The following is a 16,644-nucleotide window of genomic DNA, read 5'->3' on the forward strand; positions in this document are numbered from 1 at the left end:
TTGAATTAAATGTGGCGGGTTCTTACACAATTTAGTACATTACGAGCACAGTCAAAATCGAATCATATGGTTAGAATAGGAACAATGGATCTGCAAGGCTATTAACTTCGGACCATATAGCTAGTCCCATTGTATTATTAATAAAATTGAATTTGGTCTCTAACTTTTGGCTACTTTATGCATATTAAGGTTGATATCTCATGTGCTGCGACTGACGAAAAATTGTTTGAGCTTTGATTTTATTGGAAGTTCAACAGATGAATCTGCCGATGATATGAACAATGTTCAGGTATGTTATAAATGGATTTAAAGAGTGAGTATTCGAAATAATGTTATCTTGTAAATAGATTCCAACAGCCTGGCGGCCTGCGTTCCTGGACTTAAACACACTGAAACTTTTTTTTGATTTATACCAGATTCTTCCAAATGGTTTAGCTAGCTATTCCATATCTTGTTTGGTTCAAATGACATCTGTGCGTCGATCCCTTTTCAGTAACACTGAAAGAACGAAATTTCTCACACATCTGGTTGAAGGTGTAAGAAATATTCTGACTAACTTGCACGTAAGTAATGTATCTGCATTTTTGTATACAATTTCATGGTATAAGAAAATTGGCCGGATGTTTGGCCAGAAGGAACCATTTTCTACCTCCATTCGAACTATATTTTCTTGATCTAAAGACAAATCTTGAAATTAGCTGCATGTGACAACAATATCATAACAGTATTAAATGGACGTTGACATGCAATGACTGCATCTTTCAAGAGGCGATGCAATTACTGCACCGTCAAGTGGCCCGTGTGACACTAGCAGAAGGCTGTTACGCGAGCATGCAGGAAAGATAGCTGTTAGACTAATATTCGAGGAAGATTAGCACGAAAGTTTCTAAGAGAACTAGACATGCATTCAAAATAAACATAAAAATAAAAATACCACTAGAATTACTAATTACTAGAAAGGTGTGTAAGGATTAGTAATTTAATAAGAGGAAGAGAATAAGTGGTGGATATGATATGGAAGAGGGAATTACAATCCGAGCATAACACCCTAAACGGTTCATGCAAGGAATAATTCGACCTACAAAGTGGAAGGAACAACGGTATAAACGGTAAGTCTAATAGGAATCGTGAAGTTTATGCTGCTCAACAGATCAGGGCTGTCTATGTCACCCCTGATCAAGTTGTGCATAAAAATCACACCAAGCATTTTTCTACGGTTAACTAAGGATGGAAGGTTTACTAATGACAGTCTACTAGAGTAAGATGGGACCACCTTCATCCCAGTTAAGGCCCCGCAGAGCAAAGAGTAAAAAGTTTTTCTGCACTGATTCTATACGGTCCTGGTGTACTTTGTATTGAGGGCACCATACACAGGAGTCGTATTCTAAAATCGGAGAACAAGCGAGATATAGAGAGTCTTTGTTATATAGGGGTCGTCAAATTCCTTTGACCACCTCTTTATAAAACCAAGCACGCCCATGGCCTTATTTACCATGCTAGAAGTGTGTTCGGAAAACTTTATCTTGGGGTCTAACATAACACCCAGATCATCCACTAGGGTAATTCTCTCAAGAGAACCACCAAATAGGGTATAGGGAGCCAACAAAGGGCTAGAACGATGAAATGTCATAACTTTGCATTTCGAGGCATTAAAGTGTAACAAGTTTGCACAACACCATGACTGAAAGTTATTGACATCGGATTGCAAGCGAGAATGAAATGAAATGTCCTTGTACTGGGCACAGAGTTTAACATCAGCCGCATACATAAGTACTAGAGAGTATGTTAATACCGAAGGAAAGTCATTAATAAAGAGTGTGAAGAGTAAGGGGCCTAGATGGCTGCCCTGTGGTACTCCCGAAGAAACCTTTACTGGTAAAGAGAGGGAGTTTTTGAAGAGGACTCTTTGAGACCTGGAACAAAGATAGCTAGAAATCCATCTCAGGAGGTTGGGCGGAAACCCTAAAAGGTCAAGTTTATGCGCTAAAAGTGAATGGTTTACAGAGTCGAATGCTTTCCTAAAGTCGGTGTAAATAACATCCGTCTGTAAGTTACCTTGAAAGCCTTTAATAATGAAAGAGGTAAACTCTAACAAGTTCGTGGTGGTTGATCGCCGCCTTATAAATCCAGGCTGAGTTGGAGATATAAGTGACTTGCAGAGATGTTGCAAGTGCGGAGTTAATACCTTCTCAAACATTTTAGGAATAGCGGATAACTTTGCTATACCTCTATAATTTTTTGCATCAGACTTGCTTTTTTATGGAGAGGAATTATAAACGATTCCTTCCAGATCGGGGGGAAGCAAGAAGAATCAATGGACAGGGTGAATAGTTTAAGCAAAGGTCCACACAGAGCCTCGGCGCAGTACCTGAGTACACAACCTGGAACCCCGTCTGGACCCGGTAAAAACATCGGCTTAACTAGTCGAAGATCATGAAGTAAAGAACATTCATTTAACAAGAGACTCGGTATACCGTATGGGCACGGATGACCAGAGTAGCTTTCCTCAAAATAGGTGGTTTGGAAAATTGGGTAAAAAGATCGGCAATTGCCTGATCATTATTTGCCGACGTATTACAAAATGATAGCGAGGATGGGTGTGCGTGCGGACGCTTTACGCTCACTGTTTACGAAGCAGTAAAACTTTTAACGGTCCTGAGAAAAACGTATTCTGCATCGAGATAATTAGTTCTTATAGCATTGTGCATTAAGAACTGAAAGGTTTGACCGAGCAGTTACATAGCGAGAGTGAGAAGTAGGAGAACCAACTTCCTGAAATTTTTTATAAAGTCTTGATTTTAAGTTTTTTAGGCTGGATAACTCTTTGGTAATCGGACAAGAAAGTGGGACACAAGAATCAAAAAATGTGCCAAGAGCATTGTAAAAAATGTTTGTGCCTTTTATGACAAGTGCACAAGTACAAAGCGTTCCAATCGAAATCTTTAATGAGGTTATTAAACTTCACAAACTCGGCTTTACAAAAGCAGCGGAAGTGTTCAGATAGCCTACTCGACCGATCCAATACAGTTGGTCCTATATCTAGCGACACATCGAAAGTAGGATGGTAGGCGTCTTCAGGTATAGTGAGCGGAAGGGCTCGGGTTAACAACACTATGGTTGGATCCGATACAAAGCACAGATCAAGCAATCACATGGTTGTCTTGAGACAGGGACAGGTCAAGCAAGCCGTAAATAAAGTCATGTCGTGACATGGGCACTAGGTTACTAGACTCGTTTACCGAAGACCAAACAGTTCCTGGCAAGTTGAAGTCACCAAGAACTATCATATGATCTTTATCTGATAGCGAGGAAGAAACAGCAGTTAAAGCGGACAAATGCTGCTCATAAATAGACATATCCGAAGATAGTAACTTAGTACCATTATTAACAGATAATTTGTTAATTTAATAAATAAATAAAAAAAAAAAAAAAAAAAATATTTACTTGTACTAAGCTAAGTTTTGATGAATAAAATTTTTGATGAATTTTATACGAGCAAGTAATGAATATAGCGAAAGCGGGATGAATCAGTTTTACACACAGGAATTCCAGTTCCGGTTGAACCTGCACTGTGAAGTGTTCCGACGTGAAGATAGAGTCCACTGCAATAAGAACCCCTCCTGCACGTCGAAACGAACGGTCCTTTCTAAAAGTTGTGTACCGAACTGCCAACACCTCGGAACTAAGAATGTCCGGCTTTAACCAGGTTTCAGTAAACACAATAACGTGGGAAGCAAATGCAACACTATCCCGGAAAAGAATGCTGAGCTTACTACGCAAGCCTCTAACATTCTGATACGTTACTAAAAGAGAAGTTAGTTGTTTGGAAAGGGAAGCAAGACGGGAAGTTGAGGAAGAGGAAGTTGCGGTTGAGGGTGGCACACTGGAAAGATTTGTAAGGGATATGGGGGCCTATTCTTCTTCTTAGCCTTAAATTCCTTCACCACCAAATGCTCTGGCCAAAATTTGGCGGAGCAAATGGTGTCAAATTGAGTTGGGGAGATGCTTATCTTAAACGAGGCTATCTCCCTGGCATAAGAGAAGTTGAATTTTTCCACCTTTAATCCCACGGCTTTTATTTTGCTTTGAATGAAAGCAATTACATCATTAGATGTGAGGTCAGGGGCCAGCCGTGAAAAAAAAACTTGTCGTTTTTCGTTTCGTTTCCCACCAGTGGTTTAGTCACCACAGGCCTAGTACCTCTGGTGGCAATATCCGGAGGTCCGGAACGTCTATTTACAATTATATTATTGACGGTTGGCACTTGCAGATCCTGTGGAGTGACCTTTTTACGCCTCGGAGACTCATTCAGCAGTTGCAGACTGCCTAATTGAGATTCCATGGCTAGGAGCCGATCGTATTGGTTTTTAAAACCAACGGTCAGCTCCTTAAAGCCACTCCGCGTCTGCCTCATGAAAGCCACCATGTCTTTCTCCACCGCACGGCATGCCTCGCAACTGTAATGCAACCCATTACGTTTGGCTATAGCATCACTCACGAGGCCAGAAAATCCAGCGCATTTTGCGTGCACTACGCTGTCGCAGAGCCAGCAGGGGACATTCGGCTGATCGTGGGTGATCTGCTTCTTACAGGTTTTTTTTTTGGCGCATACCACAGCGTATTCCATTTTTGTTATTTATTTATTTACTAAAGAAAATTTACGAAAAAAAGAAAAATTTCCAAAACAAATTGGTATCAGACCAATGTGCCAGACAACGCTCAAAGCGGAATTGGTAAAAAATGAGAGCAGAGTGGAGTGCGGTTATAGTTAATGATACAGTCGATCGTGCTGTTAAACTTATGCAAGACTATAACTAAATACTAACCAAACGAGGGGAAACGTTGTGAGATGCTGCTGCGACCGCAACTCTACATTTATACCCGATACTTAGTTGGTGTGGCTCTCCTCCGGTTCTACATTTATACCCGATACTTAGTCAATATGGCTCTCCTCCGGCAGACGGTGCTGACATTAATCCCTTTTAAATGTTTCAATATTTTTTAAATCTTCATTACTATGACATTCTGAAGGATCTTCAGCTAAAAAAAACCTTTGAAAATATTAAACATATCAACAAATTTAGCAGAAGTAGGTGTCAAAAAATCAGATAGCCCTTTTCATTTTCTTGCAAAATTAAGCGTTTTTCAGAAGTGTCGACATTATAATCGTCAACACAAAGGCGTCTCGTTTCTCCATGAAAGTAACTTTATCGTCAAAGCAAAATCGATATTTTCATCATATAAATACCATAAATGGCTGCAAGTCTTTTTTAAAACTACGTTTGCAATTTTCGAATCAATTTCTTTATAGTTCCCATATAAATTGTAAATCGGGTTTTGGAGCTGGAACTTCCAATTTTGTTGACCAAAACCAATTTATAGAACGGTATAAGAGGTATACGAGTTTTTCGTCTAATACTTTGTTAAGTTTACTTAGATTTCCGCCTCTAGGCCGAATGTATCGCCGTTAAATCGTCCAGAATTGGATACAGTTGTATCAAAACAGGCTGCTTTGATTTTTTCAACTATTCCCCATTTCATTCCCATTCCGAAAGCATTTTTGGTAGACCGAGGGGGGCGTACGATATTTTAATAATCTACACGTGTAATTGCACATTAGTCTTAAACAAGTTGAATGTTAAATATTTATTATCGGCTTAAATGTTAACCAATCGAGCTGAAATTTAAGAAGATGAATTATATTTTACTCTTCTAAATGACAAAAACAAAAACAATCTGATCAGAGCGATAGTATAGCAGCAAGACGAACCATTGGTATTTTTCACCTTTGACCCCAAGTTGGCACCTCTAAAACGACTCTGTCCAGCCGCCTCTTCCACTCTGGCAACCTTCCAATCGTCCCTAGAAAGGTGAGACTTCTAGACCTGCAGAATCGTGAGCATTTGCTCTAGTTCCGCAGGTATAGCCGAGGCCCCCACTCGGGTCCCATGCATACTCGGCACTCTCCCAGTTGATGGCGTCCAGCTTCCGCCTAGATAGGCCTCACCTAGCGGCACCATCGTCTTTATATAGAGGGCCGCCAAGCGAGAATTTTGGCCGTCAACCTACCTTGATGAAGCCTCGCGTCCTCACATTTGCTAGGCGGCCCTCCGTTTTCCTCCACTTCCTGAAGGATGCGGTCCAGCAGGTCATTTTCGACCAAGTGCCACTTATCACGGGTGAGGTCATCCTTGTCCAGGACGCCAATTAGGGTCTTGCAATTGCAACCTTTGCGAGCTGCGTATTTGTCCCCTTGGTTTGCTGGACTTGCGTGGCGGGATGATCCGCTGAGCGCTGCCGCTAACTTGAGCCTTTGGCTGCGCCACCTTTGCCTGTCTTGTAGTCTGGCAAGACCGTTTTGGTCCATCGCCTCGTCTCGATTCAGAAACACTGGATCGTCGTTAGCTAGGATTTTTTTTTCCCTGAAACTTCTTTTTATCCTTCAAGACAAAAGCGCCGCCGGCCAGGATTGTTCCACGGTCCCAAGCCGCTTGCCATCCGCAATTTCATTCTGCTTGGCAGCCGCTTAACCGGTTTTGCCTGAGGCTCCCGACTTGGATTGGCCCTATTGGCTTTTCGGCTTGCTACCTCAAGACTAAGTCGAGGGATGGCCCGCTGGTCTCGGGCAGCCTAGCTTAAGCTGGAGGTCGGAAGCTATTCAGAGTCCGCATATTAGCGACCAAGCACCCCCTCGGAAATGCATTTCTAGGCATATGACAGTGTCAAGGCAAGCCTTAGTCCGAACTTATGGCGAGCCAACACGTCATCCGTTGATCATCTTAAAACACCCAATAGCTGATGGCCAAACCACATGTAAGATACTTAAACCCTAATCTAACAGAAAAAGTCGATTTGATTCATTTCGTAAAAATGTTGTTGCATAGTGTAATTTTCAAACATGTTTATACCCGATACTCAAAAAATGTATAGGGGTATATTAGATTTGTGCGGAAAATGGAGTTGTGTAACGCCCAGAAGGAAGCGTTTCTGGCCCCATAAAGTAATCATATTCTTGATCAGCATCAATAGCCGACTCGATTGAGCCATGTTTGTCTGTCCGTCGCTATGAGCGCCTAGTGCTCAGAGACTATAAGAGCTAGAGCAACGACGGAAACTCACAACGTTCCCCCTCGTTTAATATTCAAAATCACAGAAAAAAATCGATCAAAGCGATATATAGTATCGCTGCCATAGGAACCATTGGCCAAGCCATCGGCTCCTCTAAACGTTATCGAATCGGGCTGAAACTTTATAGTGTATTTTTTTATACCAAAGGAAATATTTCAAGCTCAGGGTCCTTGAACCTTTGAAAAATACACTTTCATCAAAAAGCGCAACCCTAATGTACATGTAAGATGGTAATTTTCAACACACTTCCTCAATGCGAATATGTTTACAAATTCATTTGATTCAATTCAAACCTTAAAATTTAGAAAATTCGATATGCTTTTTCTTAGGTAGATTCTTGGTCAAGATATCAGCAATCATATCAGTTGTTTTAGCATACTTAAAGTTAACTTCGTGATATCTCATTTCAATATGCTTGGTCCTTGTGGAACCCAGTTCATGGGATCCTATCCAGCTCTTGTACGCTCAGATTATCGCCATAGAGAATAGTTCAGATAGTTTTATCCCCACAACCGATTTTGATAACACTATGCAACACCACATTGACGCTGTGAACCAAACCGACTTTTTTTTATAGATTTGGGGCTCTCAAATTTTTTAATAATTTTTTCTTTTTCGGCTAATAGCTTAGTTTTAATAAGTTTTAAAATCTGGTATTTTTTTACTGTTTTTTCAGAGGTAGTGCTTCTTTTTTCACATAGCTTAAGTATCTTTCGCCTGGTTTTATTAAACTTTGCAATTCTGAAAAGCTGATAAATGCAGCTCGAACACTTTGTAGCTTAAGCGTATCCTCAGGAAAATATTAAGCTTTCAAATTCAAAATTGAGAATTTTGTTTGATATTTTCCCCGAACGGAGCGAACAGAACTGAGTAAAAAAACTTTTTGTTCTGAACAAATGGGCGTAATAACAATAAAAAAATGAAAAGCTTTTATAGAGCGAAAAGAAAACGAGGGGGAACGTTGTGAGTTGCTGCTACGGCCGCAACTCTACATTTGTACCTGATGCTTAGTCAGTCTCAAACGTAGTCAGACAAAGAGTGTGTGAGAGAGGGACAGAAATTCAGAACGTGTAAGGTGCTGCGTAGCCACTGCAAATTAATTTGCTTCTTTTAGTTATAATGATTCGATCTGATCCTGATACGGCAATCTGGTAGATATGGTCATTCTCTATGATTGTGCGTTTTTAATTTTCTCGTATCGTAAAAATATGGATGGGAGCGGAAGGATGTGGGGCGAAATTTTGAAATAAACGTATAACAGTGAGATCTAACAGGAGTGTGGATACCGAATTTGGTTGCTCATAATATCGTCAATCGTGAAACGACGCACAGGTGGGCCTTCGGTCATTACAGCTTGCTAAATTAATAAAATCTAAACGAAATAAGACATTTTCACAAAATAAACTAAATTTTAAAAGTCTCTGGGTAAACGATTAAAGTGCAGCCATTTGACCAAACCTTCAAATGGCGCACTTTGACGTTTAAAATGCAGTATATTTCATGAAAAATTCTTCACAAACGATACCTTGAACGACGCTCAACTAATGTATCTATACAACAAAAGCACAACAGCACAATAAATGGAATTATTTCGATATTTCCCGAGTTTTCAAAGTCAAAATAGGACATATAATAAATTTGGAATTTTAAAGCTTAATATTTTTCAGACGGTAAGCTTAAATTACAAAAGTGTTTGGGTCCATTTTATTGCTGCGATTATTAGCTTTTTAGAATTGCAAAGGTCATATGGTAAACGAGTCTAATCAGCTAGTGCCCATGTCACGACATGACCTTGTTGACGGCTTGCTTGACCTGTCCCTGTCTCAAGTCAACCATGTGAAAAATTAATTGGGTGGATTGCTCGGTCTGTGATCTCTGGTCATCCATACCCATACGGTTTACCGAGGTCGATCGGCATTTTCAGCACCTTGTTAAATGAACGTTCTCTACTTCATGATCTTCGACTAGTTAAGCCGGTGTTTTCACTCAGGTGCTGTGCAGATGCTCTGTATGGACCCTTGCTTAAAGTATTCATACGAAAGGTAGCAAGTCTGACGCGAAGAATAAAATAAGTTTTTCTAATATTTGCACTATTCCTAAAATGTTTGAGAAAATTTGAATTCCGCACCTGCAAAATCTCTGCAAATCACTTATTTCAGCTCATCACGTTTTTATAAGGCGGAGATCAACAACCACGAACTTGTTAGAGTTTACCTCTTTCATTATTAAAGGCTTTCAAGGTAATCTACAGACGAATTTGATTTACACCGATTTTAATAAAGCGTTCAACTCTGCAAACTATTCCCTTCTAGCACTCAAACTTGACCTTTTAGGGTTCCCGCCCAGTTCCACTGAGATGGATTTCTAGCTACATTTTTTTCCAGGTCTCAGAGACTCCTTTTCGAAAACTACCTCTCTTCACCAGTTAAGGTTAATACTGAAGTATCACAGGGTAGCCATCAAGGCCCCTTACTTTTTACACTCTTCATTAATGACCTGCCGTCGGATTTAACATACTCTCGAGTACTTAAGTATGCGGATGATGTTAACCTCTGTGTCCAGTATAAGAACACTTCACTTCAATCCCGCTGGCAATTCGATCTCAATAACTTTCAGTCATGGTGTTGTGCAAATTTGTTACACCTGAATGCCTCGAAATGTTAAATACTGACATTTCATCGTGCTAGCCACTTGTTTCCTCCTTTACACCCAGTGCGGTTGTTCTCTTGAGAGAACTAGGCTGGTTGATGAACTTGGTGTTATATTAGACCCCAAGTTAAGGTTTTCTAAACACATTTCATCCCCTATATAACGCAGACTCTTTATATCTCGCTAGTTCGTCCGATCTTGGAATACGGCTCTTGTGTATGGTGCCCTCAGTGCAAAGTACATCAAGACACAGTACACCAAGTACACCAGAAAAACATCTTACTCTTTTCTTTGGGCGGACTTTGCTGGTAAGCAAGTGTGAGACTGCCATTTCACCCTAGATTGCTTTTAATAGACCTTTCTTCCTTAGTTAGTCAAAGAAAAATGCTTGGTGTGATCTTTGTGCACAGCTTGATCTAGGGTGACGTAGATAGCCCAGACTTGTTGAGCCGCATAAACTTCACGATTCCTTTTAGATCCAGTAGGAACTATATACCGTTGAGCTTTCCGTTTTTTAGATCAAATTTTTTCCCACAGGAACCATTTAGGGTTTTTTGCTCGGATTATAATTCCCGCTACCGTATAATATCTACTACTAATTCCCTTCCTCTTCTTAAATCACAAATATTAGCATACCTTTCCCGTAGCTAGTATTAGTATTTATATTTCGAATGCTTGCTTAATTATTTTAGCAAGTTTAGTTGTAATTTTCCCCGACTTTTAACAAACCATCTATCTTCCCTGCATATTGGCTTTCGGTTCGGTTAACACGCTGCGCGTCACGCGACAGCGCCTCTTGGTCTGCGTTTTGCCTGGGATCCGCGCGTAACAGCCTTCTGCTGGTGTCACATGGGCCACTTGATGGTGCAGTAATTGCATCACCACTTGAAAGATCAGTCATTGCATATTAAGGTTCAGAAATAACAAACTAAGACCTAAACAAACTAAGATTAATGGAATTGGATTCAACGCGACGAATTTATGGAACTTTATAACTCTATCGGCCAGGCTCCGTTTTTCACTTTCAAAAAAGTTTTCCGATTTACTTTTGAAATCACATAAATTGAGGCTTCCGTTTTCACATTCCGCAAGATTTCTTCGTTCTCAAAACGAAATCATTTTCGTTGACGAAATAAAAATTTAACGGCTTTTTGTACAACAAAACGAACACTAATTGCAAAAAATAAAATATATGACTTATTGATGCATTAACTTGTACTTTCTTTATAAACCATTTTATTTGAACCCAACCTCAAATTTCGCTCGGAAAAAGTTGGCCAGGGCAACAACAGTTTTCGTTTTGTTGCAAACAGCTGACGCAGTCCGATTTGGTTGTCGAAACGTTGGCAAGAAATAAATTTTTACGCATAACAGCACAAATGAGCATGTAACATCTGACTGTGCTTGTAACATGCGCTTAACAGAACATCTGGGTGAACACAGCTGTTTCCCGCCCCATTTAATTCGGACTTCAAAATTAGGTGCAGCAAATTAATTTGTTATTTTAAAATTACCGTTTTGTTCTTTATATCCAAGGCAAAGCATAAATCATCTTTCTTCAAAATCATTCAAAATCATCGTTTTGCTTCAAAACAAGCAATTGAAAAAATAGGAGGCATTTTAATCACGCTGTATTTTTACAAAGCAGCCAGTTCAGCTGTTTTTGTTTGCCAGAAACGATGAAAGATGAAACAAAAAAATGTGAAAACTGGAGCACCTTAGAACGTAATCCGAAAAAGTATGTGAAAAACGGATCCTGCCGTATGTGTCCTTTTTCTCATTTTTTGTAGGCATTCTTCAAGTGGACTGGCTATGAATGAGTGGACTGTATACATTTTACTAGGTTTTATTTAATATATTTGATGATCATATAATATGTGAATAGCGGGGGTTGATTTGCGGCGGTACAGCGATATGCGGGCGGTTAGTTATGATTATATTTTTCTACTAGCTTCCACTCCACAAAAGAAGTCGAGCCAAAAGGGAATCGAAAGATCATGCGATGCGATCTTGGTCCCGATCAGACCACTCCTTCGGGTACCTCCCAAAAAAAAAGGACATAGGTATTTGGGAGGTACCCGAAGGAGTGGTCTGATCGGGATGAAAAATATATGTTAGCCGATGCGCAGACCTAACCGATAAGCAAACAAAATTTCACGAAAATCTCAATGCCTAAAACGGTGGAGAGTAAACTGTTGCAAATTAAGGGTCCCAGTCTTGATTTCGGAAACCGAAGACGGCGAATTCCAAGGACTGGGCAATGACAGAAGAAGTGCGGGACCGATTCCTCTTCTTCGTAGCGACAACTCCTGCAGAAGTCATTGTGAGGGATTGACAGCCTAGAGGCGTGAGTGCCTATCTGTCAGTGTCCCGTGCCTTTGATTGCCTCAACCTCCGCTTGGAATACACTACAGTGATCCGGGAGCCTGAAGCTATGACTGATGTTTAGCTCGTTGCAGTAGACACCGCCACCAACGCGGCCGTCTAACTTTGAGCCATTAGTGTAAAAGTGGACCGCGTTTGCGGGTCTCGGTTCGCCCATCTCCCAGTCCTCCCTAGGTGGGATTGATACCTGGAAAGGCGACGAGAGGTAGTCCCTAGGGGTACAGTAATCTGTCCTCTCTGGTAATTGCGGTAGTCTTGTCAGGATTCCCGAGTGACCAAATGCGGATGCTTTCCATAGTTTGGCTTCCCTCATTCTGAGGGCGGAAAGTGTTGCAACCTTCTTTCCCATGAGGTCTACACGAAGGAGGTCCAGCATGGTATCAAGGGTTTCACTTGGGGTAGTGCGTAGCCCCCCTGTTACGCATAGCTCTGCCATGCGTTGAACTCTGCTGAATTTATTGAGGCGTGTTCTTTTGTCTAAGGTTGGCCACCATGCCTTTCCATAGAGCATGATTGGTCGTATGATGGCGGTGTAAAGCCACCGAACTATATAGGGGGTCATTCCCCATTTTAGTCCGATGGTTTTCCTGCAAGTGTATACTCTATCCTCTATGCTCAATTTTCAGTCGAGCTTTCTATCGAGGATTAGGCCAAGATACCTGGCGTTGTTGATAAAGACTAGCGCTTCCCCACATAGTTTTGGGGGAATCAGTGCCGGAACTTTGTACTTCCTAGTGAAAAGCACCAGTTCCGTTTTAAACGGATTGACACCTAGACCGCATTTGTCTGCCCATTTTGTCATCTTCATGAGTGTGCTTGTCAAGCACTCACACAGCGTCTGCGGAAATTTACCGGAGAATGCTGTGGCAACATTGTCGGCATACGCCACCACGCGGCGGCCACCCCCTCTATCTCCCGCAGCAGCTCGTTCACTGCCACGTTCCATAGGAGGGGCGAGAGAACTCCGACCTGCGGTGTGCCTCTGCTGACAAATCTGGTGGACGTTGACGTCCCCAGTGATGCCTCAACCGTCCTGCATTGTAGCATCTTATCGATCAGGCTCACCCTCCGGGAGTCAACCCCCAGGTCCGTCAGTGCACCCGAGATGGCGGTCAGGAGGATGTTATTAAAGGCGCCTTCTATGTCGATGAAGGCTACTAGGGTGTACTCCTTACAGTTAAGGGACGCTTCTATGATCGATGTGATCGTGTGTAGGGCCGTTTCGGTGGATCTTCCCTTCCGATAGGCATGCTGGGAATCTGAGACAAGACTAGGCGGAATACTCGCCGTGAGATGCATCCCCAGGAGTTCCATCGTCTTCAGAAGGAAAGACAATAGACTTATGGGTCTGAAATCTTTGGGGGCAGTATGCGAGGGCTTTCATGCCTTAGGAATGAAGACGACTTTGGTATGAAGCCAGGTTTCCGGGATATATCCATGGGAGAAGATTCCCTTTTGAGCCAATTAGTGGCTTTTTGTCCAGCGTGAATCAGTTGGGCAGGGATAATGCCATCTGGCCCCGCAGACTTGTATGGTTTGAAGTTTTTGATTGCCCAGGAAATGTTCTCCTGGCTTAGCAGGTTCGTGATATGACTTGAGGCAACGGAAGGAGCCGCGAATTAGTGTGGTCTGTTTTATTCGCAGCCGGGGAAGTGGGTGTTGAGGAGAAGATGTAGCGACTCATTGCTGGACGTTGTCCACGATTGGTCGGCATTCTTCAGGTAGCCCAGAGTGGGTGTAGTCTTCGAGAGAACTTTGCGCAAGCGCGAGGCTTCTGAGTTATTCTCGATTTCGCTACAGAACTTACGCCATGAGGCGCGTTTGGCTTTCCTAAGTTCTTTATTATAAGTTGACAGACTGACCTTGTATTCGGCCCAGTTCCGCTCAACGTTATCAGCCTTAGCTGTGTTAAAGAGTCTCCGGGAGGCTTTCCGGAGCTCCCCCAGTTTAGGAGTCCTCCATTCAGTTTTCTTCCGGCCTCTGCTCTTGCCAGATGGGCAGGATTTATCGAGCGCCTCATTGCAGGCGTCGGTAAATGTTTTAACGAGATGAGTCGTGGCCTCCCTGGAAAACTCCTCCTCAGGTGGAGTCTCAGGGAGAAAACGACAGCGGTGGTCTGAGTACCGAGTCCAGTTTGTCCGCCTGAGGTTCCGGAATTGAGCTGGTCTCGGTAGTGAAAAAGAGATTACGGTTTCCACGTACCTGTGGTTCGAGGAGGAATGCTCTTCCAGGACGCTCCAGGATACGAAGTTCCCATGTATCTCATGAGAGGCAAGTGTGAGGTAATAATGAAGGTTGGATCACTCCCCCGATATAATAGGACCATCTGGGTGGTCAGTAAATAATTGAAAAGGTATTCACCCCTTTCGTTAGTGTCAGTGATTCCCCACTGACAGTGAGTGTGCTTTGGTGTCGCACCCTACGATTAGGATGGTGTTCTTGGCCTCGCAGTCTGCGAATAGCGCCCGGAGCGCATGTGGAGGTGGGTCGGGTTGGTCGTGACCGAGGATCAGATCCTCAGTGAGCGCCCCTGGCCTTCGAGGCTCCCTGCTGTTTGGTCTTCATTGCTGAAATTTGGGAGCAAAAATAAGTGCAAATCTCTTTTTGCAAGAATGCAGGTGCGGGTTTTACCTGCGGTGTCAGCTACGTATAGCTTATAGTCAGGAGTCCTCAGACCAGAGACCTTGTTTCCGAGGATCCAGGGCTCCTGAATGAGGACTATGTCGGCTCCATGCTAGGGATCTCCGGGTATGGTACAATGACAACCTTCTTGTAGCCGTAGTCCACGCTACCCTCCGTGCCATGGAGAAGTCTTACCGACTCCTCGTTCAGGACGAGGATGATTTGGCGTCTCTGTCCATTGCTCTCCTCTACCTTGGCCACCTTCCAATCGGCTGTAGGAAGGTGGGGGTTGCAGACCTGCAGAATCCGGAGAATCTTTTCCGGCTCTGCAGGCTTCGCCGAGACCTTAGCTCTGGCCCTCGGCTTGCTGGGGATGTCTTCCCATTTTACGGCTTGGCTCCTGGGTAGACCTCCTTTAGCGATGCTACCGCCTTCGTGTAGAGGGCCGCCGAGCGAGCATCTTAGCAGGCGATGGCTTTCACTTTGCCTTGGGGCCACCCGGCTTCCTCACACTTGGGTGGTGGTCCTCCATTTTCCTCCAACTCCTGGAAGAAGCGGTCCTGGAGCTCGTTTTCTACGAGGTGCCACTTGTCCCGAGGAATCTGCTCGTCTTTAGAGCACCTGTCTATGACTCCAATTAGGGTTTTTCCCTCTCGCCACCTCGGCAAACGAGCGGTTGCTCAGGGTTTTCGTCCTCTTGGCCTGTTGGACTTGCGTGGTGGTGTTTTCTGCCGAGCGTTGTCGCTTGCTTGGGGCCTTGGCTGCGGACTTGCCAGCTTTGGCTGGATGGTAGTCGGGCAGGACCGTCTTGGCCCATCGCCGCGATTCGATGCCCTGGGCAGACGCCAGAAACACTGGGTCGTCGTTGCCCAGGATGAAGGCCGCACGTCTCTTGTCTTGAAACTTGGGCCTATCTTTCGAGGCAGAAGCGCCGCCTGCCGGGGTTGTCAAAGGGTCCCCGGCCCCAAGGGGTCTGCCAGCCGCGATATCGCTCTGCACGGCAGTCACCCAGGTAATCGGGTCGCCCTTGGGGCCCCCCGACGTGGATTGGCCCGATTGGCTTGCAGCTTTTAACCCTCAAAATAGAGGTGGACGAACGCAGGGAAAATGAAGTAAAAATATCGGCTGATAAACTCGGAAAGATTTTAAACGTTTTTGATGGATATTCTATCTCCGTGCAGAAGTGGGGAGTGCTGAGGCGTACTATTTGTCTGAAAACATGCTAAGCTATTCTTGGAGTCCGAGCCAGTGTCTTATTTTTACGCGTATCCCAGACAAAACGCAGCCCTCCTCCCGCCCAACCGACTGAGGGGCGCTGCCGCATGACGTGTGGCGCGCAGCCGAACCGAACGCGAACATGCAGGAAAGATAGTTGCAAGGTTAATATTCGAGGAAAATTAGAACTACACTTACTAAGCAACTAAGCATTCATTCAAACTACAAATACAAATACCACTACAATTACTAATTACTAGAAAGGTGTGTAAGGATTAGTAATTTAATAAGAGGAAGAGAATTAGTGGTGGATATAATATGGTAGAGGGAATTATAATCCGAGCATAACACCCTAAACGGTTCATGCAAGGAATGATTCGATATACAAAGTGGAAGGAACAACGGTATATAGTTTCTAGTAAGTCTAATGGGAATCGTGAAGTTTATGCGGCCCAACAGATCAGGACTGTCTATGTCACCCCTGATCAAGTTGTGCACAAAAATCACACCAAGCATTTTTCTACGGTTAACTAAGGATGGGAGGTCTACTAATAGCAGTCTACTAGTTTAAGTTGGGAGTCTCACACCCACATCCCAGTTAAGGCCTCGCAGACCAAGAGTAAAAAGTTTTTCTGTACTGATTCT

General features: G+C 43.2%; 1 protein-coding gene across 2 annotated transcripts in view; it reads left to right on the forward strand.

The window, feature by feature from the left end:
- LOC117186181 (ran-binding protein 16) overlaps positions 1 to 16,644 on the forward strand; it is a 423,463-nt gene that overhangs the window by 113,850 nt on the left and 292,969 nt on the right. For both annotated transcript variants that reach the window (XM_033386441.1, XM_033386442.1), the window contains exons 4-5: positions 190 to 289; positions 348 to 563. In XM_033386441.1, coding sequence (XP_033242332.1) covers positions 190 to 289; positions 348 to 563 — 316 coding nt within the window. The remainder of the gene's footprint in view (positions 1 to 189; positions 290 to 347; positions 564 to 16,644) is intronic.

This window comes from Drosophila miranda, chromosome XR (assembly GCF_003369915.1).
Source record: "Drosophila miranda strain MSH22 chromosome XR, D.miranda_PacBio2.1, whole genome shotgun sequence".
NCBI classification, from domain to species: domain Eukaryota; kingdom Metazoa; phylum Arthropoda; class Insecta; order Diptera; family Drosophilidae; genus Drosophila; species Drosophila miranda.